General features: G+C 36.7%; 1 protein-coding gene across 2 annotated transcripts in view; it reads right to left on the bottom strand.

Annotated features, from left to right (window-relative positions):
• Nucleotides 1-1004: 1004 nt before the first annotated feature.
• The window catches only part of MYSM1 (Myb like, SWIRM and MPN domains 1), a 41731-nt gene continuing 16799 nt past the window's right edge, over nt 1005-25936 (bottom strand). For both annotated transcript variants that reach the window (XM_027537106.1, XM_027537108.1), the window contains 12 exons: nt 23024-23154; nt 21802-21905; nt 20242-20319; nt 18543-18631; nt 16022-16076; nt 15630-15680; nt 14833-14907; nt 13848-14036; nt 13075-13207; nt 7153-7258; nt 6918-6975; nt 1005-5916 (listed from right to left, as the gene is read on the bottom strand). In XM_027537106.1, coding sequence (XP_027392907.1) covers nt 5749-5916; nt 6918-6975; nt 7153-7258; nt 13075-13207; nt 13848-14036; nt 14833-14907; nt 15630-15680; nt 16022-16076; nt 18543-18631; nt 20242-20319; nt 21802-21905; nt 23024-23154 — 1237 coding nt within the window. In that variant the 3' untranslated portion in view covers nt 1005-5748. The remainder of the gene's footprint in view (nt 5917-6917; nt 6976-7152; nt 7259-13074; nt 13208-13847; nt 14037-14832; nt 14908-15629; nt 15681-16021; nt 16077-18542; nt 18632-20241; nt 20320-21801; nt 21906-23023; nt 23155-25936) is intronic.

Here is a 25936-nt window from a genome sequence, read left to right as displayed (position 1 = left end):
AATGAACGTCCGATGAAATAAATGCCTCATGGAATTAGAACTCCTAAGATTATACTTCGCCACCTAAATTATTTTCATTTAGGAGCCTGAATTCAAATTGGTTCTGTAAACAAGATAATGAACTGTACTACTGAGAGAAAAATTCACTTGTAGAAATGGAAAATTTTCTATTACTAACAAAATATAAATCTATTTATATTTATACACAGATCTTCATCTAGCATAAGTATCTAGGAACCTATTCAGAGAAGTTTTAGAAGTGTGCAAACAAAAATAACTTTTCATAGAAAAATGGATCTGAAGTTCATCAGTTCAAAGCTGATAATGGCAAATTTGTACTATAGAGTGCTACGCACTGTTTGCAAAGAATGAGTAGATGTTTATGTGCTAAATGCAAAGAAGTCCTAAATAAAAGGACAGACAGTGAAGATCTATATGTACTGAATATACACAAGTCTGACCCTGTTGTTCAGTTTTTCAAATTGATAGGTTTTGCAGAAAGTAAGAACTGGGAAGTTAAGGACTAGTTAATGAGTTAATTCCACATGAGACTTTTCTCTTAAACCCAAGACTCATCATTCTCTAACTCGCTCGTTCTTTACCTCCATGTCTATGCTCCAAGGTCACTTATCTCTGAAATATCTTCTATCTGGAACATCGTCCCCAAATATCATTAAGGTTTAAAGGTGATCTTTCCGGCAATCAATCTCACTGCTTACATTCTAAAGAATTCTCATTTATCTATCTACACACCTCTTACCCTTGCAGTCTTACAGGCATTTATAATCAGTTCCTGTTTTTATCTTAGTGTCTTACCTACCCATGTCAGTTCTATATGCTTCTCATTTATCAGGTAGTAGGATTAGGGAGTAGGATTCTTGTGGAAAGGAACCAAGACCTTATTCACCTTTGTGTCCCTAAAATGCTCAGCAAATATTTGCTGAATTAATGGGGGCATTGTTTGTAATCAGCGTGTATGCTGCTAATAATTTAGACAGAGACCAAATGATTCACCACTTTATTTTCAAAATTTTATTTATATAGAATCTTTAGAATGTTTCCCTTAAATTCTTATAAGATAAAACCCCAAAGTTTAAAACCAGTTATTTTATGTCACAATTTAAGTACAAGGAGGAGAATTCACTTATTTTGAGGAAAAGCTTTCATAATTGTACAAACATTAATATTTACAATATTCTTTAATACAGATATACACAACATGGCATCATATTTAATTGTACAAAATGGTTTAAATTATATTTTAGTACAGAACATTCCAAGATTCAAACTAATAAAAGAAATTCCATAAACACTGATATTAATAACATTTGGGGAAAACAACAGCAACAGGCTTATCAATAATCATGGTAAACTTGTACATAATACACAATTCACACATCAGATCCACAAATTTAAAAGATATATTTGACCCATCTATTTAATTCATGCTAGAATCTAAATATTATTTTATGATTCATCTGAAACAAATGTTCTGTGGTAACCTATGAAACAGGAATACAAACTGTAAGATCACAGTTAACATGTTTCTTAATTCCTAAGAGAGTACTCCAGGAAACCTCAAAGATGGCAGATCAGGCTTTTTTTTTTTTTTGGCAGAAATTAAGAGTTCTTATGAATATATTCATAAATATAGTCAAAGGAATAAAACAACCCACATATCATGAATTAATTTTACCTTCTCAAATTTAGTTTGGTATAGAGCCCCTGGCATAATCACAGCTTCTCTGGGATATTTGACTTTCTCCTGACTTAGCTGGGATAACATACTTACTCTTTGCCTTGCTCTAGAAAGGATTTAAGGAAGCTTAAAAGAAAAGATTTAGAAAATACCAGAAAGCCCAAATTACAGGTTAAATGAAAAAACCTTTAAGAAAAGGTAAGGAATTATGCTAAAGCATATTACATTATTCTCCACAGTGGTTTTCTGGAAATATTGCAAAATATGATACTAATTTGTAAGAAAGCTATTAAACTACTGTAAACTGGAAATGATCACATTTCTTTGTTAAATGCTGTATTACCTCTGATGGAACAGATAATGACACAAATGTATGTCTTTTTATCTTTGTGCTTGTGTGAAGTAAGTTTTCCTAAATGTCATAATGTGTGACTCTAGATTGAGCCTCTGGCTCTGGGTAGAGAAGAGTATAGGTAACACCAGCCGGGTGTGTCCTGAGACGGTAGCTACCTTCCGGGTTGTGTAGGGACGCGACAGAGCATCAGTCCTAGGGCCTCCTGCCTGTACTGGCTTCTCCAGGTTCTCCAGCGCAGCTCATGAGGACCCAGCAAGATAAACAGGAAGAAGGTGAACTGAAGAGCAGGAGGCCCACTCAGGGTGGCATGCCGAGCCCACAGTCTCCTCGCTGCCCAAACAACCTGTGCGTCACAGCCCTTGCCCCACTCCTGGGGGGGAGGAAAGTTACGGAGAGAAGGCTGGGGCAGCATTAGTCAGCTTCTGGCAAACAAGAATGCTTCTGTTCACCTCCATTCTCCAGGCCTTGCTTTCAACACGTGACAATGGCGGATCTCATAGCTACACACCGACAGGTGACAACTGAGGGAGTGGGGATGAAAAAAGAGCTTGAGGGAAATGCAGGAAGAAAGGGTGGCAGGAGCCGTGACTTGTAATAAGAGTCAGAACAAAATATCCACCTGAAAACTAAAATTAGCCACTTCAGCCCATCTTTCTTTGGGGGATGAATGGTTCCAACTAAGTCCTGAATGTTGGTGGAGTCAGTCAAGACCAAAGCTCATGTCTATGGATCTAAAGCCACAGGAACTGCAGTGTTTTTGGCTGTGTGGCAAAGCTCCGCTAGGGTTTGTGAGGTCAGTTTATAGGGGAGGGGTAACAGAATATAGGCAGGGCCAACTGAGCTATTAGGCACCAGGTCTCATGTTTATAATACATTTAGAGGCCCTCCCAAATGTTTTAATTTCTTTTAAATTTATAACACAAAAAACACTTTCAGATGGGAGGATGTATGCATATACAATATTAAAATCATTTTATACAAATGCAGTTGTAACATTGATTTTTAGTAGTTTTTCTGTGGAAGAAGAGGGTCAAAAAGGCCAAAGTGTCTAAGGCCCACGGAAGCTACAGTGCAGCACTGAGGGCCGATGGGCCAAGGCTGAAATGACCCAGGGGCAGCCTCTGGTCTTGCGAATCTTATTCCACTGATTTTTCTTTTTTTGAATATTACTTTGGGATGAGACTAAAAGAGAGCTAATACTAGTGAAGTAATCATAATGTCAATTTCCAGTAGGCAAGCTGGAAAAAGAAAAAAAATAAAACAAAACGAAGCTCCTTATTTTATTGTCATTGCACAAAAGTAAGGACCAAATCAGGACGAAGAGACTCTGATGTTTTCAGGTCCTATCTCCACTCTGTAAACATTGCTAGAGGTAGGCTTCCCTCTGAGACCCTGCCTCTTAAACTCCCACACTGCCACTCAGTCCGAGACTTCCCGTGCTTCTCAAGGCTTGATTCCTACTGCCCTCAGCAGGCCAAGGTTGGCAGTGATAGGAATGTGGGCACCAAGAGCTGCAAAAATGTTTTAAGACTATCATAAGAAAAATATAAAGGAATGAATGAGGGAGGAGGGGAGGAAAATATCACAGACTGTATTCAAAATTACATGATGTTAAAAAAAATGAAAGGTTTATACTACAATGTTAAATATGGTTTCTGTTTTTTAAAAATTATCTTCTAAAAGGATAAATGTACTCTATTATCAAAAAAAAAAAGTCAGGAAGTATTACTTAAAAAAACTATGCTCCCAAAGCACTAAACTCTGAACAGTACCATGTTTGAGCTCCTCATAGTATGGCTTAGGTTACTAAATGTAGTAACCCACAAGCAGGCAGAAGACCCAGACTGAGAACAGAATTCTTAATTTTCACTATCTTCCAACCCCAATCCATCAATATAACAGGGAAATGTCAATTAAGAAAGCTAATTAATACCACTTTCTAGGGTCTGTTCCTGAGGTATAATGAAGAAAACATGTCAGAAGGAAGAGTACAAAGGAATGAACCACTACCTTTTACAGAAGCATACTTTCTGCCCTTGAATTACAGGTGAGGAGCCTGACATACAGAAGGTTATGTGATTGTCACATAACAAAGCTGGTAAGAGAATTCGGGTAAGAACTCAGGTTTCCTATTTTTGGTCTACAGTTCTAATATCCCTGGTCCCCACAGTAACTGCTTTGTAAGTTATGTTTCACTGTTTATCCTAAATGAATGTAGAAAAACGGAAAATACTGCCACTTTCCTTAAAAAACACTTAAAATTAACTTTGGGACTGTACCATCTCAAAATATAACCTCCAGGTGAATAAGTCCAACGATTAGAGTGAATTACAAGATTTTAGACCTCGTAGGACACAGGGAAGATAATGTAGACCTCAGTTAAACATGAATTTAGGCCCAGAGAAGGTAGACTATATTCCCCCAATTCACAAGACTGAGTCAAGACCCAGATCATCTAAAACTGGCTCACTGCTCCTTCCAACACTGACTTATTTTCCTTGGATATTAATTACAGATCATACACAGATTAGATGCAATAGAACTGATGAAGATGATGCAAGACCTTTCAGTGGCTCAGGCTCATGCACTTGAAAATAAATTCTAAATATTTGCAATCCTCTGGAGCAGGGTTTGGAAGACAACAGCCAGCAACCTGTCTTTTATGGGGCTCATGAATTAAAAATGGTTTTACATTTTGAAAGAGCTGTTAAAAAATATAAAGAAGAATGATCGACAGAGATGGTATGCAGTCTGCCAAGCCTAAGTTATTAACTTCCCCTTTACATAAAAGGTCCACTGACCCCTGTTCTGGATTCAGCAAGTATACAGAACTGGGCTCAATACATAATATGTCCTGGAAGGATTTTTTGTTTTTAAAATCAAATCTGATTTATTTAAGCTTTATTGTAATTTGCCTCTTTCTCCTCATAGCAGGTAGGAAGAGGAAAAATAAAAAATCTAGTTTGTTATGATTACCTGTGTTCTAGTTAACTGAGTTTTATCACAAACACTAGTTAAGTGGCACCTATAGCTGAAGCTCCTTATATTATGTATCTCAAAGCCTGACAAAATGCTACAGCTGATAAAATGGCACATCCTATAGCAGTGCAGTTATAAAGTAAAATGGAAGCAAATATCTGTAATTAAACAGCTGGTCATTTGATTCTCTCCTTTAGGTCTCTTCTCCAGGCCTCCCCTGGCCTCGCATAGCATGCTGTTAGATTCATTAAACCAGCAGTTCTCAACCATGTTCATTATTTCAGTGACCACCCACCCGCATCTCATCTGCAACCATAAACAAGCCTCAAAAAAACACATGAAGAGAACAGAGGTGCTCCTAATGAGACACGAGACAGCAAAACTGGAATGACTAGTTCAGGGGAAGCAAAAATTCGAGACACAATCCATTCATCAACCTGAAGACAGCAGGGAGGCCACCCTCCAGTTCACGCCCTGACTGGCCGTGGAAGACTGCACCTGCAGGTCGACCCCACTTCACACAACACTCTGAGTACCACATATGAAAACAAGTCCAGCTCTCTTTCTTGCCAGATGGTGTATGTGGTGAAGTTTGGATTTCATGAACTAGCAAAAAAAAGTCAAAGCTGTACCACAGTTAAACAATAATTTCAAGGTTATAACTCTCAAAGTAGGATCTACCGTGTCAAGATTAAAATATCTTACTTTAAGATAATTACATTAACAATTCCTTTTGCCCCACAGTACAGTTCTCTTCAGCCACTCCATTCTCTGGATTGCTTTGGTAACTGGAAAGGAATAAATTTTCTATTTGAGTCAAGAATTCTTCAGCAATGAAGCAATTGGTCACTTTGCTCAGAGTTTTCCTCAGACACTCCAAAAGCTAGTTGAAAAGAAAAGTTTTATATTGAAATACAGAAAAGTACAAGAAGAGAGTTTGCATTACTATCATTTTATCCCTTTGCAAATCTATTTTATAGTGCTTAACTTAGAAAAATTCTAGTGCTTAAATTAGAAACACTCTCCTAGGAGGTTGAGGATAAATTTGTGTTTAATAATCGTACAGCTGAAGTATAGGAAACCATTGTTGAGGAATGCTTAGGTTAGTTCTGATTTTATATAAAGAGATAATCTTGAGACTGTATGTATCATGCTTTCCACGAACTTGTGGATTTGCTTTAAGTAGTTTTATTTACAAAGCAAAGAATCCTATGGGATAAAAATCTATGTACATTAAAATACAAGATTCTACCATTTCAAATATAGGATGCCAGAGTCTAGTTCCTGGGAAATGTGTATATTAATATTCCAATAGAACAAAAAGAAAGTGACTACAATAGGAGGGGGTAAAAAATATTAAAGAAGAAACTTAGTAAGTTAAAATTTTCTATTTCCAAACTGTTACTAAAAGAAAAAAAGAAAGGCCAATCTTGCCAATCTCTCAATACACTCATAGAAACAAAACTAGAAATGAAATAAAATAATTCAAGACTCTTATTTTCTACCAGAAGTTAAGTAAAATGACCATTTAAATTTGTCAGATTTATACTACCACTTTTAAAAATGATCAATTGTTAAAGCTAAATGGGAACATGGTGCTTTTGAATTTAATTAAATAAGAAAAATGCTCTCCATTGTGTACAATAGTAATCAGCCAACATTGACAAATTTTGTTCTAAAACAATATTATTTCTATATGCAAGCGTGGGCAACAAAACACATTACTAATTATCTCCTAGAAATTAAATTTAGAAAGGAAAAAGCAATAAAAGAAACACACAGAAAATGTATCCACAAAGCATCAGGCATCATGGGAAAACACATCAAGATGAACAGCTTTAGACTCTATGAACAATGAAACCAATTAAACTGAAGGAAGCTTACTTTCTGCAAACAAGTCAGGTCAGAATCTCGGCGAAAGATTTTATCCATGGGGACACTGCTGTTGGAAGAAATATGAAAACAAACCAATGAAACAAATACTATAAACACATTAGTTTTGTAATAAACTATCACTGATGCCATACATCACAATTTTATATTTAACTTGGGTTTTCCCTAAAACATAGTTTAATGAGAACACTGCAGATGTGCAACCCTCTCAAACCACAGCACATACCTCCGGGATAGCCTGTATTTTTCTATTATCCATCTTGTCTTTTCAAACACTAACTCCCAACGAGGTTCTTCTAACATCTGTTGTACTTCAAATTTATAAGGTAAACCTAGAACAGCATAAAGAAGCACATTTTTACCAACTATTTCTTGAATCTCCAATCTCCTTTTAATTACTTACAATTCCCATCACTGTTTTCACAATTGCAACTTGGCAGACCAGCTAAGCAGCACTTTAAACATAGGAGGCATTCATTAATTATGCATTGCCTGGTTGAACTTGGTCCATTAAGCCTATTAATGCCAAGCAATTAATAAAGAAAAGGAACAGTGCCATTTGCATGACAATTCTATGCAAAGAACTGTGACAGGTAAGATGATCATATAAATCATCATCCAAAGCAAGAGGCTTCTGGAGTGAAAGTGGGCACTTAGATGTACTTGCCAGAACCATAGGCTTAAACAGGGATTGATTTAGGCAAACCAAGCTATGTTCCATCCCAATGACTTTTTTTAAAACACAGATTATCAACACAGTGCTATAAGATAGGTAGCATTATTCCTATTTAACACATAAAACTGAGGCTGAGACGGGTTGAACAAGCTGTTTCCACTAGTAAAGCGAAGAGCTTGGATTTCACACTCCAGCAGTCTTGTCTGACTTCTAAGCCTACATTCATTCCACCTCCCTCTGTGTGCTGACGTAAGACTAGGCAGGGAGGGACTAGATTTAATTCTGGAGAGGCAGTAACATCACTTGAGTCACATAAACTCTGGAGGAAACAAGTCCAAAGGGTAGACATCACTTACATAAGTTAGAAAGGCAAAAATACCAAAAGATGAGCCTACTTAGTAATTTCTCATATATCCTTCAAAATCCCCATGTAGTTATATTTGTGGTATATTTAAAAAGCTCAGGTGATTCATTACCAAAGGCCAATACAATAATAGTGACACTGGTATAATGCTTACTATATGCCAGGCTTTATATAAAAGTATTTTTCTTTAATTAATTAATTTGGCTGTACGGGGTCTTAGATATGGCATCCAGGATACAGTTCCCTGAGGAGGGGTTGGAACTGAGCCCCCTCCATTGGGAGCATGGAGTCCTAGCCAGTGGACCACCAGAAAAGTCCCTAGAGGGGACTTTTGTATGGATTTTGTATGGATGTAAGGCCACTTACACAGCAGTAGCTACAGGACTAGAAAAGGTCAGTTTTCATTCCAATCCCAAAGAAAGGCAATGCCAAAGAATGTCTAAACAACTGTACAATTGTGCCCATTTCACATGCTAGCAAGGTTATGCTCAAAATCCTTCAAGCTAGACTTTAGCAGTACAGAAACCGAGAACTTCCAGATATATAAACTGGGTTTCAAGAGGCAGAGAACGAGAGATCAAATTGCCAACATGCACTGGATCATGGAGAAAGCAAGGGAGTTTCAGAAAAACATCTGCTTCAATGACTACACTAAAGTCTTTGACTGTGTGGATCACAACAAATTGTGGAAAATTCTTAAAGAGATGGGAGTACCAGACCACCGGTACCTGACTCCAGAGACACTTTTACGTGGGTCAAGAAGGGACAGTTAAAACTGGACATGGAACAATGGACTGGTTACAAACTGGAAAAGGAGTATGACAAGGCTGAATACTGTCACCCTGCTTATTTTACTTATATGCAGAGTACATCATGCGAAATGCTGGGCAGGATAAATCACAAGCTGGAATCAAGACTGCTGGGAGAAATTTCAACAACCTCAGAAATGCAGATGATACCATACTAATGGCAGAAAGTGAAGAGGGACTAAAGAGCCTCTTGATGAAGGTGAAAGAGGAGAGTGAAAAACCTGGATTTAAACTTGACATTCAAACGAAAATCATGGCAAGTAGAAGAGGGAAAAGTGAAAGCAGTAACAGATTTCCTTTTCTTGGGCTCCCAGATCACTACAGATGGTGACTGCAGCCATGAAATCAGAAGATGCCTGCTCCTTGCAAGGAAAGCTATGACAAACCTAGACAGCGTATTCAAAAATAGAGACATCACTTTGCCAAAAAAGGTCCGTCTAGTCAAAGCTATGGTTTTTCCAGTAGTCATGTATGGAAATGAGAGCTGGACCATAAAGAAGGTTGAGCACCACAGAACTGATGCTTTCGAATTGTGGTGTTGGAAGAGACTCTTGAGAGTCCCTTGGACTGCAAGGAGACCCAACCAGTTAAAGAAATCCAACCAGTAAAGGAAGTCCTGAATATTCATTGGAAGGACTGAGCTGAAGCTGAAGCTCCAATACTTCGGCCACCTGATGCGAAGAACTGACTCACTGGAAAAGACCCTGATGCTGGGAAGGACTGAAGGCAATAGGAGAAGGGGTGGCAGAGTATGAGAAGGTTAGATAGCATTACTGACTCAATGGACAGGAATCTGAGCAAACTCTGAGAGACAATGGAGGACAGAGGAGCCTGGTGTGCTACAGTCCACAGGGTCACAAAGAGCCAGACTTGACTTAGCGACTGAATAACAACAATAAAGGCCACTTACATGAACTAGCTTGGAGAAGGGAATGGCAACCCACTCCAGTATTCTTGTCTGGAGAATCCATGGACAGAGGAGCTACAGTCAATGGGATTGCAAAGAGTCGGACATGACTGAGCGACTAACGCTAACACCACATGAACTAGCAACCAGTATTATTCCCTTTTCTTTTTTTATGACACTGAGCCACAGAAAGGCTATATTAAATAATCTGCTCTTGGACTTATTCATACATAACTAGCAAGAGAGAGAGCCAGGATTTCAAGTCAGGCAGTTTGGCTCAAGATTATGTTCTTAACCTTTACATCATACTGCCTCTCAACTTGCATTTTTGCCATCATAAAGCTTTTCAAGTAAATAAAATACCAGCAAATCAGAAGGTACTAGGGGAAAAAAAAGAATCATAACTATACTTCCATACAATGCAAACATAATTTGTCAATATGCTCTAAAAAGGCTTTTTCTCCCCATTTTTTTTCAGGTGTATGGAAGGAGAGAAGGGAACAAACAGCATGATGATAGCTGATTTTTTTCATTTCTCAATTCTCTTCCATTTTGTTTTCCCCCTCCAAGAACTTGAGTGACACATTATAATACATAAGCTACTACACAAACTCCTTTTGTGATAACAATCATTTACTTGATATGTTTTGATTACCAAGCACAGGCTATAGCTATAATTGTAACTACCTACTTTAGACCTATCATTTACTAAGCACTTATATGCATTACTGACAGTCTCTACAATGCCCCATAAGCAAGGTAATCATTTTTTTTCATTTTACAGATGTGGCAAAGAATGAGCGATATTAAGTAACCTGCCCTAGGTAAAATAACAAAAGCATGTCAGAGCTGGGATCTGAGTCCAGGTAAGCAACTCCTATTCTTAATGGAAGTAAAAAATGAGACCAAAATAGAAGTAAATAAATAAATGCATTTGCAGTCTGTGCTCATAAAAAAGAAAATACACACACACACACACACACACACACACACACATATTATACATCTCTATTTGGTAATGAGTATTTTATAAGTTAAAAAAAGGTACTAAACCAGTAAAAATTTCCTTTTGTACTGATTACTTTTGATAGGCTTATTATTTTTTAAAATTGAGGTATAATTAATTGATAATATGCTATTTTCAAGTATACAGCAAAATGATTCAATTACACATATATGCACTGATTATTTTTATCCACTTAAGTGTCAGAATAAAACTAATCACTAAGTATATTTCCTGCCTATTACAAGTAGAGAAATGATTAGCCATCAGACATAAATTAATGAATAAATGAACACACAAATAAATATGTCAAGCACCCAGTTCAAAGTACTGTAATACAAGGTATCACATGGCTTGTGAGAAATTTTAATTAATTCTTGAACCAGAAGGTTTCCAAGAGGAGCAAAGGACCAAGGATTAAGACCTAATAAGCAGTGTTAACAACGGAAGAGGCAGCTCTACTCAAGAGAACTTTCTGCAGTGCTGTTCACATGGACACTTGTGTGCTGTCTGACAGGAGCTTACGTGAGCCTCCAGCACTGGGCCTGCTCATCTTTTGGGTGATTCCTTCTCATTTGGGGTAGTTTCTTCACACACAAGCATTGGTCTATATCTTGCTAAACACTAAATCTGAACCTTCTATACATCTCTGGAGTTTCTCCAAGTGGCATTCTGCTCTCTGGTACTCTGTCCTGCAAATTTAGTTGCCCTGGTCTCCTTGGTCTTATCTCCATCATGTCAACTCAGAGTCAGCTAAATTCTGGGTGGGTTTCTCCTCCTTGTGCCATACCTGGAAGTTCTTTTAAAGTTAATAAGCCAGGGTAACTTAGGCTCGCTTTTATGCTTCCCATCTCTGAACAATCATATCCTTCACTGCTTGATGTTATAAATACCATTGTTTTCTTTTGTCCAGTTTTTCGGTTGTATCAGACAGGTCCTTGTTACTTCATTTTGACCAGAAGTAGGATTCTACGAACTAAATTTTACATTTCATTTAATTCTAATTAATTTAAGCCATCATATATAGCCACAGGTGAATGTATAAACAGCACAGTAGAGGTTCACTCACAAAATCTAGCAGTATGTGATATTAAGACAGATTTAAACTGAGAACAATTTTACTGTGACTCTTCCTTTTGTAACTTTTTGTAAAATTATACTGGGGTAAAGAATGATACATACACACACACACATATATATATGTATGTGTGCGTGATATGCTCAAAATGGGCATTTTGGAAAAGTTAATGTCACTACTGCTCATTCAATAAAACTATATAGAGCACTGACCACTTCTTACATGTAAGGCAACTGATTAGGTGCTACAGGAGATACAAAGATGTAGTTCCTGCTCTTTGGGGCTCACAGTTTAGTGAGACATGCTAAATAAATTATATTAAAAGATGAAAATAACCATGAAGGCAGGAAACAAATGTTGCAGGTGCACAAAGAACAGAAACTAACAGTAAATGAGATGGAGGGTAGTGGTGCTGGGGTCTTCACCACAGACAGGGCATCCGAGTGACATCATTAAGAATGAAGAAATTAATTTGTTAAATCTACATTACACCATGCGCTGGGCTAGAAACTGAGAGTAGAATAAATGAGTACAATATAGTATCTACGTTCAAGGGGCTCATGAGCTAATGAAAAGAATATAATGTAGAGTGACAGCATCCAGAGACAGTAGAGTCAGTCTATACCTAATACCTAATACCATAGAGCAGTGGTATTAGGATGAAAAGAAAATATCCTAGAGATGTTAGCTGTTTCCTCTAATCTTTCACTTCTATCTGCATTCCCATCTTAAACATCCCTACTTTTCTTGGTCTAATTCCCTATCCAGCTAGAGCTGATTGGAACAGCAGGGGACATAAGTCCCAAAGGAACTGAGTCATGATGGGCTAAACCAACCCAAATTCTTTCTTGAGATAGATATAAAAATAAGCACCGTTGAGCCTAAGCTGGGAGGTCATGGAGAGCATGTGGTAGGGTGGTCACTGTTCTTTTTATCTTTTTATTCATTTGAATGCCATTGCAGAGAAAGTGAAACTGCATTTACCAAAAAATGTTCAAGAAAACAGAAGAGGTTTTGCCTGTTCTGCTTCCTGCAGTGTCTCCAGGACCTCATGTACACACTAGCTGGCTGTAAGTTATCACTGCATTGTAATGTTTTCGCCCAGTGGCCGTGGTAACAGTGGGGGCTTCACTGTAGGAGGAAATCATAAAAGGAAAGAGGGTGGCTATACTACATGGTATGCGAACAGTGACTCCCTAGTTGAGGACACAGACTTTTCCATCAAATTGCTCTGCCTAGGTATAAATTCTGTGATTTGTAAGATTCAAAAAAATGAAAGAAAAAGTAGAACTGTTTTTGTTGAAAACTTACGATAAGAGCCATCTGGGCTAATTTCATCACTTATAACCAGGCAGGTAATCTGAGAATAAGGTAAAGGATTATTTCGATTATAAGGACTAACAATCATCCCAATGAACTTTGCACCGCCTCTGGAGAAGTAACTCTACAATTAAAAAAAAAAAGTAAAATTAGTTCAACTACATAAACTTAAAAGTCAGTATTTAACCATACCAACATTTTATACACCTAATAGAGGAAAAGGGAATGCAAAGGTGTGTTAGAAACTTCACTTCCAAACAGCAACTAGATTAAATTTATTCCATACCCTAAACTCTTCAGGCCAAAATATGTCCAACCCAACCTGAAAAGATCACCTGGCCTACATAATCTACATTTTCCATGAATACATTTACAAATTTTATTCACTACCCTTCAGCTGTAATCTTTACCAATATGGTAATAAGTTACAATCAGTTGCCAATAGTGAAAACATCCAGATATCAAACATAAAACTGCAGAATAAAACAAAACTTTTTTCCAGAGATGCAAAATACATGATATTTCCAATTATTTCAGTTGTACCCAGTCTCTGTCCTAGTCAGCCCATCATTTTTAAAGGCTCTGGGAAGAATTATCACCGTACTGTAATGGCTTGCCTGTATTAAACAATATACATATATTACTCTTGTAATTACTTTGCTAGAAATGTTATTTCTAAGCATATTTAATTAATAGAAAACAATGAGAGGGGAGAGAATGTGCAATTATTTACAGACTATATACACAAAGACCTATAAACACACCTGGTATTTGGCTTGAGTGTCAATATCTCGTAAGGATGGATTAGGGTCAAAGGCAGGGTGAGAATGATACCATCCAATAACACTATAGCCCCTGACAGCCAAGGTTTCCGAGGCTTGTGTCTGTGAGACAGGATCCATCTCACACTGCAGTCCTGTACTCAGACTGTTACATGGTTCTGCTGCACAGACCTATAAAGGATTAATCCTTAAATGATTATACTGAAATCCTGTTAATTCTACACAGAATTCATACACAGGAACAGAAACTTTTTAAAGCCAAGTCTTTTATTTGTCTCTATCACAGGCAGCCTTTAACGTGCAAATGAAGTACTCTCCAAAAGTGTGACCATATGCTAGGAACTCAAAATCTGTTTTTCTATTCAGACAAGTGAAGTGTTGGTCAGCCCATATTAATGTTTGTAAAAAGTCATTGAATGACCCCTATCATTTATGGTAATTTCTAGCAAATGATGCATACCGAGTTTCAATCATAAGGTGACCTTTTAGGAGTTGAAGCTTTTACTGGTGAAGGCAATATGGAACCAAGGCCTGGCAATGTTCCCTCCTTCTCAGTGGATAAGGAAAACAGGTGTTCAATACATGGAATGTTCAGAAACCTCCAGGAACACATAACTTTGTTTCTCCTTTTAAAAAAAATATTTACTTATTTGGCTGCATCGGGTCTTAGCTGTGGCATACAGGCTCTTTCATGGCTGTGCATGACGCAGAGCATAGGCTTAGTTGCCCCGCAGCATGCGGGATCTCAGTTTCCAGGCCGGGGATCAAACCTGCATCCCCTGCATGGCAAGTCAGATTCTTAACCACTGGATCACCAGGGAAGTCCCAGGGAAAAAATAACTTTCTACATTCGCATATTCTCATTTATATCATAAAGTTTATGTTAATTATATCCACTGAAATCTATAAAAACACTTGGTATAGCAGCAAGACTAAATAATTTTTAAGATTTTAAGAGAAAACTTACCTCAACTATTTTATCAGCTTCTGAATATCTTCCTCCTAACAGACCAATCACTTCTGCCATAGAAACATGAGCATGCTAAAAGAAATACAAGATAGATTTAGTCCAAACATACAAACCAAATCCATCTGCCAAAATACCAGAACAAATCTCACTTATCATAGGAGAGTCATTTACAAGTATGATAATTATACTTTTCTAAAACGAATTAACACAGGAGAGGAACCAGATGCTAGGCTCAGCATACACAGACTTCGGATTTAAGACCTATCTTTACTGCTGGCTAAGAAACTGAACCAAACATTTAAACACTCCAAGATGCCATTTTTTTTACATTTGCAAAATGAAGATATTGTTTTGCTCTCCCTACACAGGAAAGGTATCATAAGGATACAAAGTAAAACCACTCTGGGTCCTCCTATAGAAAAATACCATGAACACACACACAACTATTGGAGATCTCAGTAGTTTAGTGCAAAACAAGGAGCCTCCAAATTTTAAGAGTTGTGCTTTGTTGCAGTTATCTAGAAGGCAGCAGACAAGGATACTAGGAAATTAAAATAGGGTTAATGATGAGAAACAGTCTGCAAAAACTCACATTAATTTATTTTCTCTAAAATATGGAAACATGCAATTGTTTGGCTTTTCTCCAAAAGAAAAGACTTATTTTTAGATTCCTTGTAAAAGAGGATAGTTAAGATCCAAAATACACGTCTTCCATACTCTCTCTTATGCCTGCAATAAAAATACACAAGAATGGAAATCAGAATAACTAAGTAAACACAATATAATATCCTTACCAAATCCATTATTAAAAGTGCTTCTGAAGCTACTTTCACCTGAAATGGCTCCTGAAATATAAAAAAAAAAAAAATGGGGGAGCATAAAAATAGAGATTTTATTCTTTCTAACTGGAATGTCCACCCTTTTCTCCTTTATCTATCACACTAAGTTCTCACTACCAACCAAGGCTCAGCACAAATCAGACTTTTAAAGAAATATATGTATAATTCAAAGCCCTAGCATGGAGAAATTCTTTCTCATTTTCCGTGTGTATCACTCATCTGACCCTTAGTGTACCCTGCCTTATCCAACCTTTCATATACACATGCCTTGCATACATAGATAAAGAATATTTCATGCCAGAGAGGAGGGTATTATTTATGGTCATTCTGTGATGAATGAATAATACCTGCTTTTCTTCACTGAAAAAATTACAAGGTATCAGTTGGAAGGGATCAAATGAGCTGGAAAAGGAAAAAGAAAAGAAAATCATTCCTAATATAATTTCAATAACATAATTTATTCACAAATTTGAAAATGTACATCAATAATCTAAACCTAAATTCTGTCCAAGTGGAAAAACAATAAACTAGGAGAATTTATGATATAACCCTTTGGAAAGAAGCACAGTTCTTTTGGACTTGACTAAAAATTTGAGAAACAATAGGACCTTTGAGAAAGTAATTTTGTTGTCTTAATTTCTTTCAACACCCAAAGAGAACATTATAAATGGCCAGACGTGTCCTACACTGAAAGCAGGTTTCAATGGAAACCTAACTCTGACATAAGATAGGAAAGGAAGTTCAAGATAGACGTTTCTCAGAAACATCTCTGTCAGTACAATGTGTTCAGGATAAAGGAAGCACTCAGTAAATCTTTGCTGAATGAATAAATGACAAACAATTCTGTTAAAGAAATTAATGTATATACAAAGTTCTATGGTAGACTCATCTTTTAAAATGAAGTATAAAAGATGGAAAGAGGGCCACCTAGCCAAAGCTAGACACAAAAACATGTATAAATATGAGAGAAATATTAGAAAGGCTTTGACCAATAAAGAATTGAGGTTTGAGAAAAATAAAAACTGTTAGGCTACATCCAGAGAAAGCAAATAAACAAGGAATATGTTCATGTTAACTGGGAAAGAGCAGAACTATTTAGTTCCTATTCTACCAGAGACTTAGCGCTAGGAGATGAGACACTTTGTTTTGCTGAATACTGTATTCCAAACACTGAGAACAGTAGGCATTTAAAAAGGGTTTGCTGAGTGAGGAAGATGTTCAAATTAGAAAGTGCTTAATCAACGCAAATAAAATGGAAAAAAAAAAAAAAAGTCAAGAGAGTTAAGGAAATAGAAACAAAGCATTTACATCCCAGAGCACTTTGAAGAACCATCATGTGAAACCACCATCAACACTTTTTGAGGCACTGTAGAGAATGGAAAATTACTGGAGGACTAGGAATAGGCAATTACTGGGCCTGTTTTCAAAACACCAAAAAAGCAGCAGAGGAAAATTCTAGAAAGGGTTATTTAACAACTGCTTTGCAAGCCTTTAGCAAGTGAAGAGGTGACTAAGAATAATGGGCTCATGAAAATATAAGTCATGATAGATACACCTAAATTTCACTTTTGATAGCAGATATGCTAGAAACTAGCAGACTCATAAAGACTCAAATATAGTTATTAAATGTAAGCAAGACATCTGCTATGATTATTCTTCTGCATAAGATGAAGAGTGGGTTAACTGGGTTAATTGTGGTAATACATAGCTGATTCAACAATGATGTCTGAGGTTCACATTATTTCAGTTTAACATTTTAATCAGTGACCAATGGTGGAAAAGGCAAGCTTATTGAAATGTTGATGATTCAAAGCTACGAGGACTAATATGAAAAAAGTGGATCTGGATTCAAAAAGATCCTACCTGGAAGAATGACTGGAAAATTACAGTATGTTTCACACTTAGATTCAGAAAATCAAATGTCTGGACATGAGATGAGGAGTCCTAGTTTATGGATGACTGTAGCTTATCTCATTTAATTTATTCTCACAACAATTCTAAAGTTTGACTTTAATTTTTAGAGAGGTGATATATAATGTAATGATTAGGAGCACGGATTCTTAAGCCTTAATGCCTGGGTTAAATGACACCACCACCATTAACAAGCATGGCCAAGTTATATAACCTCTTTGTGCCTCTCAGTCTCCTCATTTATAAAATGGGAATGATTATATTAACTACTTCATAGGGTTGTTATGAGGATTAAATGAGTTAATATATATGATATGCTTAAAACAGCTAACAGTGCTGTTAAAGTTATTATTTTATAAATGAGGACCTAAGGCTTATAAAAGCATTATGTAACTTACCCAGGAACATCTAACTGCTTAGTGTTAGGGCTCTTTCCACTGAAAATAACCAAGAGGTGTTCCTGGATATCTTGTTTTAAAAGGGACACTTGACAAAACTACAGTCTATTTCATGGGTCATCTGCAGGAAGTGAGGGTCTAGAAAATCAAGGCATTTAATTTATACAGTGACCCTTAATGTTACAAGCTAAATATTTTATATTATTAAAAAAAAAAAAAAGAGAGCCTCACTAACATTCAGCACCAAGCAAAGAGGGAACTAGTCATTTCATGAGGTTACTGGTTTGTAATGTCTAAGGAGTTAAATAACCACCTGTCATAAACAAGGCCCTCACAACATATATTGGATCCTATGTTTATTGAACACGAACAAATTAAAACTTTTGCTTACGGTCTCCCAAATTAACAATCAGTGAAATAAAAAAAAATTTAACTTTCAGCAGTATTTTTAAACTTAATAAGTGAACAACAATGCTACAACATCAGATATTCCTTCTATACATTTTCTAATCATTTATGATTATTAACAAAATCACACTTGCATAATGTCACATTATACCTTTTTGTTGGTCTTGGTACTTTTGAAGGTTTACTAAGTTTGCATTTTTCCTCTTCTCTTCTTCTTGCCAACTCCTCAGCAGAGAGATGCTAAAAAAAAAACCCCACCATTTGATCAAAGCATCCATCAACCACTGAAGGGAGAATTACTAGAGACATCACAGCATAAAGCTACCATGCACAGATTCCGCAGAGACAATGCCTGGCTCTGCCTCAGACTAGCTGGGTGACTCTGGCCAAGTCATTGAAGCTTTCTGTGTTTGTTTTCCTCATCTTTAAAATGGGAACAATAATAATAACAACGCTACGATGTTACTGTGAAGACTAAATGAATTAATGTTTGTGAAATACTGACAGTAGTGTCTAACGTAGTAAATCCTACATAAATATAAAATAAAATAACTCTACTACCAGTCTTATTGGGTTTCCCAGGTCGCACTAGTGGTACAGAACCCGCCCACCAATGCAGGAGATGAGAGTCATGGGTTTGATCCCTGGATTGGGAAGATCCCTGGAGCAGGTCATGGCAACCCATGGACAGAGGAGCCTGGTAGGCTACAGTCCATGGGGTCGCAAAGTCAGACACGACTGAAGCGACTAAGCACACACTCACGTATCAGTCTTATACTCCAGCCCATATGAACTACACACCTTTTCCAGACTATACCTGGTATTTTCCCATGTCTGGTACATGTCTGTACCTTTATTTATATGTCTCTCAGCCGAGAGTCCCTCATCTACATTTCCACATTGTGAGATTCTCTTGCTCATCCTTTAAGTCACAGATGAAACATCACATCTTCTGTGAAACCTACCCTGATTATACCTGTTAGGTCAGTCTTTTATTTCTTGGAATCAATTTGATGGAACTCACCAAAGGTGTTATCTTTCCTACTAGAAATGTAAATTCCTTCAAGGCAGGGACCATGTGTCACTAATTGCTGTGCCTAGAATAATGCTCAGGTGTGAGGCTGGGGGCAGGGAATGGGGAAGAGAGAAAGAAGAGAACTAACATTTACTGAATATCTGGTATATGCAAGACTTACTGAGTGCCGAGTATTAGGACCTTCATACATTTTATTTCATTTAATTCAACCTTTGAGGGGATTATAAATAAAACCCTGAGATTCGATACAGTTACCCAATGTAACAAAGCCAGTAGTACACATACATTCTTCCCATTTAACAGCACTGGTTGTTCACAAACAGAGTATATAGTCATAGAAGGTGTGTGTGTGTGTGTGCATGCATGTGTATACTTAATTCACTGCCTATGTTTCTTTATAGAACCGTAATTTTTGTTAGTAGAAATAATACTTCAATATTTGTAATTCAATTTATGTCTAATGCTCAGAACAACATTTATATTGGTATATCAGAACATCATTCAAGAACTGTTTACTGAAATGAACAGGGCACAACTCCCTGGCACGCTGACAGATATTCTGGAGCTAAAGACCAGAATATTGGGACAGATAATTACAGTTCTGAAAATCAGTCGAACTTCTAGTTAACTGCATCCTCAATATCTTTTTCTTTGTTGTTTATTGATGACTTTTAGACAAATAAATTAACACAGGAAAGAGATCTATACATGCAGACATATAAAACAAGTATAATATATGTGACATTAAAGATACATAAATGTATACTGACAAAACAATTGTTACTTCTGAGTCATCTGAAAGGATCAAAGTTACCTCAAATGTCTGCCCTTCCAAATCTCTTGCATCACACCAATTTCCCCAAGGGTCTCGGACTCTGCGTCTCCTTGTGCGCTGTTATGAAATTAAAAATAAAGCAAAAGGTAACAAGATTAGCTTGGAGAAATCACAGCACATTAATATATAAAACCAAAATGATAATTTCCTAAACATCAATTTCTCCATTAAATTACTGTCATCCCTGATTGGCAATGCCTGACTATATTTTATTAATTTATGTTCAATAGTTAGCATTTGGCTCAAAAATAAGTAAGTAATGATCTTTGAAATTTTATTCTGATTTCTCCTTTAATTTTCATTTCCTTTCACCATATGGGAGTTACAACTGTAGGAAAAGAGTATTTTTTAGGGCCAAGAAGAACCACCACCAAAATGACTTCATGGTAGAAAACTAGAAACAGCACACAGCCAGAGGTATAATAAGGAAAACTAGAAGCAAAATAATTGTATCTCAGACTTATGAATATGTATGACTAGCACCAACTCCAGCAACTGCACATGAAAACATTCTCTCCTTAAAAAGAAAAACAAAAAAACAAGGGTAGACATGTTTTATAGCCTAAATACTCCGAGGAAAAAAACCTGCTCTTTCATTTTCTATTCTTTTCTATTTACCTAACCCATTACCAATTTCACCTATTTTATTAGTAAAGCCCTGGAGAAGGAAATGGCAACCCACTCCAGTATTCCTGCCTGGGAAATCCCACAGAGAAGCCTGGTGGGTTAGAGTCCACTGGATCACAGAAGACTCAGAGACGACTTACCAACTAATCAACAGCAACAATTAGTAAAAGCCAACAAGACCACAGCATGACTCTGCCTTTTGGGAGACTTGCTGGATCACCTATTTTTAAAATAAGATGCATGCATTGTAAAACACTGTAAAACTCGTTGCTATTTAGTTGCTCAGTCATGTCTGACTTTTCTGCAACCTCACAGACTGCAGCCCACCAGGCTTCTCTGTCCATGGGATTTCCCAGGCAAGAATGCTGGAGTGGGTTGCCATTTCCTTCTTCAGGGGATCTTCCTGATCTAGGCATTGAATCCACGGCTCCTGCAATGGCAGGCGAGTTCTTTACCACTGAGCCATGTAAAACTATGGAAGCTTGTAAAACTCATTAACCTCAAGAATTAAAAAAGACTAAAATATTTTGAACAGCTCTCAAAAAAGCTAAATCTTATGGCAAGAATTTTTAAACAAACAAAAAGAAAATGGAAACAAAAAAGAGCTTAAATGTTTGGTTTTTAAAAGATATGTTAGATATGGATATCAAAATGAAGCAGTCTAAGACCACTGTAAGCAAAACATCATGCTTCTGTGTAAAGTTTGTGAATGATTTTTAGATTCGGGGGGTTTGTTTTTTGCCTATAAATTAACATTAAACTGAATGGAAAGAGAAAAGTGAATGGCTTGGGTGAAAGAAAGCATCTTCTTCTACTAGATAGCCATTTGTTAAACAGGTGAAGAGAAGTAGGCACAGCCTACTCAACAGAGCAAAGAACACCCATCATTCAGTGAGCCACGGGGCAGCTTACCATAGACTGCAGGCGCTGGGCAAGCTGGTATGCTTCTACTGTGTCTTTTCTGTCTCTGATTCGTACTTTGTCAACTGGTTGTGGCCTGTTATATACAGCCTGTTCTATTGGAATCCAGAAAAAAACAAAACAATCTATTATTTTGTAGAATTATTTGTCCAATAGGAAGACATATCTACAATTATAAGCCAATTTCTAAGTTTTTTTTTTTATGTATCAGTGTTTCTATCTTATTCCACAATACACATCTGATGCGCTACCTGGTAGTTCTCACATGAAAGTAATGCTGTTTTCATAAGGAAATCTCAATAAAATGAAACATTTAGGAAATGGCTCATTTGTTTAATTTCTGATTAAATGAGTGCTAAGCCCACTTTGCTAATTTTGGTATTCTAATACAGTAAACATGATTTCACTTTTCTTTGCGTGGCTATGGCATCTTAGTTTTCCTATAAAGCCATTCTTGGTACCTTGCTTTGGGCAAGAAAAGACACTAAAATGAAGGATAGATCCCAGGGAAGACTAAATTCTATCTATCTCTACATGAAATGAAATAATCTCTGGTAGGAAGTTTTCTGGTTATCTTTTCATAGACACAGAACACAGAATATACTCCACTCAAACCATGGATTACATCATTCTAATTAACTTATCACTTTCCAACTATTATAACTATTATCTTTCTTCAAAATTATGTCATGTTAATTCAATAAAAGGGCAGAATACATTAAAAATATGCATGACTTTACATTTGAGAAAAACCAGGGTGAAAGAAACTTTCTACCACAAAAAATATTTTGGCACTTTTATTACATTTAAGTATAAAGGCTCATAAATTATTTTATTTAAATACTGCTAGATAATATGTCTAGCATTAATACAGTATTTCCAAATTAAATGGGCCTTGATTGGACTTTTCATAAAATTTACGTTTACTTGATAAAGAACTGCATCCTTAAATCATTTCTACTACTTAATATTTTTTCTTTTAAAAGCACCAATTTTGACTGCAGGTTAAAAGGAAATATAGTTTATCAATAGAAATCTGTTTTAAAACAAAATATCAATACATTTATTCTATAACATTAGAGCACCTTTCTGTATCAATCACCTTTCTCTATCAATACTAAATCTCCTTGAATTCTGACTATCAAAGAAATTAATGGGTGCTGTAAGGATAAAAAACGTTGATTAAAAGATGTTGTTGGGTTTTTATTTTTACCACATCCAAAATTGATTGCTCCTATCAACTCGAGGTATGTATGAATCCGTCCAATACAATTAACATCCCCACAGTTCTTCAGGCCAGGACGTACTGAGGTCTTATTTAAGTATTTCGGTTTGCATATCTCCCTAAGAGACGGAAGTACAATTATTTTGGATAAATAAAAACATAAAAGAAGACTTCTGGGGGAAACTTTTAATACTTGAAATATTTTTTAAATGTACCCCCTTCTCAATATGTAAATGTGTAGTAAATACAATGCTAATACATAATACCCAAGTGTACTTTTTTTCTGAAATGAAATATTTTTTAATGATACACTCATTAACAAGTACAGTGTGACTTTTATAAGTATCATTTCTTTCCCAACATTAAACTCCATAGATCCCAGAACTTTGAAGTTAGAAGCATATTTATCTACAGACCCAAATGCAAGCCTCAGTCTTTGAATAAAAAGGGCACATTCATAATATGTTGAAAATGCTTAGTATTAGACATTCCAATTTTTAATACATTGCTTAGGTTCATCTACTTTAACTTTGCTGGACAGCATCTTTTAATTACAAGCTACCTTATAAATGCTTAAAAGTTATACATTAGTTTTAATCATTATGCCAGTAACATTAAGTGCTCTCAGTGGAAAACAGATACTATATTACATGCTAAAGAATCAAGAAACACCCAAAGACTGAAAGAAAGAAGAGGTTTACAAAATAAAACAATTACTAAATACTTTGGTCACCTGATATGAAGAGGTGACTTATTAGAAAAGACCCTGATGCTGGGAGGGCTTCCCTGATAGCTCAGTTGGTAAAGAATCCGCCTGCAATGCATGAGACCCTGGTTTGATTTCTGGGTTGGGACGATCCACTGGAGAAGGGTTAGGCTACCACTCCAGTATTCTTGGGCTTCCCTTGTGGCTCAGCTGGTAAAGAATCTGCCTGCAATGCAGGAGACCTGGGTTCGATCCCTGGGTTGGGAAGATCCCCTGGAGAAGAGAAAGGCTACCCACTCCAGTATCCTGGCCTGTATACAGTATACAGTCCATGGAGTCACAAAGAGTTGGATTCGACTGAGTGATTTTTCACTTTCACTTTTCTCACTGATGCTGGGAAAGATTGAAGGCAGGAGAAGGGGACAAAGGACGAGATGGGTGGATGGCATGACCGACTCAATGGACATTGAGTTTGAGCAAGCTCTGGGAGATGGTGAAGGACAGGGAAGCCTAGCATGCTGCAGTCCACGGGGTTGCAAAGAGTTGGACATGACTGAGCGACTGAACAACGACAACTAAATATACTTAACATACCACGCTAGATGGTATAACATTAAGTCTTAGTAGTGGAACTTAGTAAGAGCAGCAAACAATTACTGAGTACTTATAACAGATGCCACACTAAGGGTTATATACAATTTTACAAAGTAGATTTTATTATTCTTGCTTTTGAGATGAAGAAACAAGGTAAGAGAAATTAAAGCACTTTGTTAAGGAAGTGACAGGATTCAAACACAGACTTTATAAACTGAGTGTTCAGATATATTACATAACATAGGAATTCCTTAATCTTTATACTACAAATATATATTTTGTGTCCTACATATCAGGCACTGTTCTAGGCACAGATACAGAGATGAATCTGAAGTTCCTGAAGTTTCAAACCTTACATTCTAGTAAGTCAATAAATGAATGAATAAATAGTGTATTGTCAGGTAGCAATAGCATTAGGAAGACAGAGTAAGAAGGATAAGGGGATACAGCAGGGCAGAGAGGCACAGACTATTTTAGACAGGGTGTTCAGGGAAGACCTAACCAGAAACCAAATTTAAAATCATAAATTCTGAAGGTCAGTGAGGGTAAAAAGTATTGATAATCTGGGATGTGGGAGGATATCAGAAGTTCCATTAAAACAGTGGGATTTCAGTGTCGCTTGCGTGGAAAGTACACACACTACACAAATGAAGGCAGGACAGCTGGAATGGGCAGGGTATACCCAGCTACCAAAAAACTATGAAACTATAAACTGTATTGGTCTAATTAAAGATTACACAAATCAGAAGGCTTTAAACAAAGAGCTTAGTATTAGTATAGCACTGAACAAATGGTAAGGCCTCTAGAAATATCTGTTTATGATATAATGATGACTCATTCTTTCAATCTGTCTCTGTATTCCAAGCAATGTTCTAAGCAGGAGGGACAAAACAATTAACAATGAACATGGAGCCTATATTTATCATTGGGGTGGGGAGAGGGGAGACAAAACACAAATAAAATATAGTATTTTCAGTGGTAAAAAGTTCTATAAGATATATAAAATACAGGGTAAGAGAATGAGAGGGAGGAGATATGTAAGCTATTGTAGACAGGGTAGAGAAAGAAGGCGTCTAATCTCCCTTGAGCAGAACTGAAAAAGAAGAGGAAGTAAGATTCACCAAAATCCAGTGGGGAAAAGCATTCAAGGCAGTGTGAAAAGTCAGTCAAGGCCCAGAGTGGTAAGTGTGAAAGTAACGGGTCAAGACTGCATTCTCTGGAATCGCCTCCACCTAATGTGCCCTGGAACCAGCTCTGTTCCCTCTCTCAACCTCATTTCTCTCATCTGTAAAATGAGGACAAGGCTGTCAAAGAGGACTAGAGATAAATACAATGTGGGGCATTTAGTACATATTCAATGATACTGGTTACTATTTTAATAAAATAGCCCCCTAAACAGGGAGTCAACTGCATGTGCTTTTATGGAAAGGATCTTCTAGCTACAAACAAATCTAGCAGGGTTTTTTTTATCTTTAAAACTTGAACTCTTCCATTTTTTTTTAACACCGCCTCCAGTCTCTAAATACTCTGTTCTATTTCTGAAGAGAATAGGTTTGAGTTCCTGTTCAAAACATTTCTTTTTGCTTTCATACTGTTCGGCT

The sequence above is a fragment of the Bos indicus x Bos taurus genome, chromosome 3 (genome assembly GCF_003369695.1).
Source record: "Bos indicus x Bos taurus breed Angus x Brahman F1 hybrid chromosome 3, Bos_hybrid_MaternalHap_v2.0, whole genome shotgun sequence".
Taxonomy (NCBI): Eukaryota; Metazoa; Chordata; class Mammalia; order Artiodactyla; family Bovidae; genus Bos; species Bos indicus x Bos taurus.
This window is presented reverse-complemented; position numbering and strand designations above follow the sequence as displayed.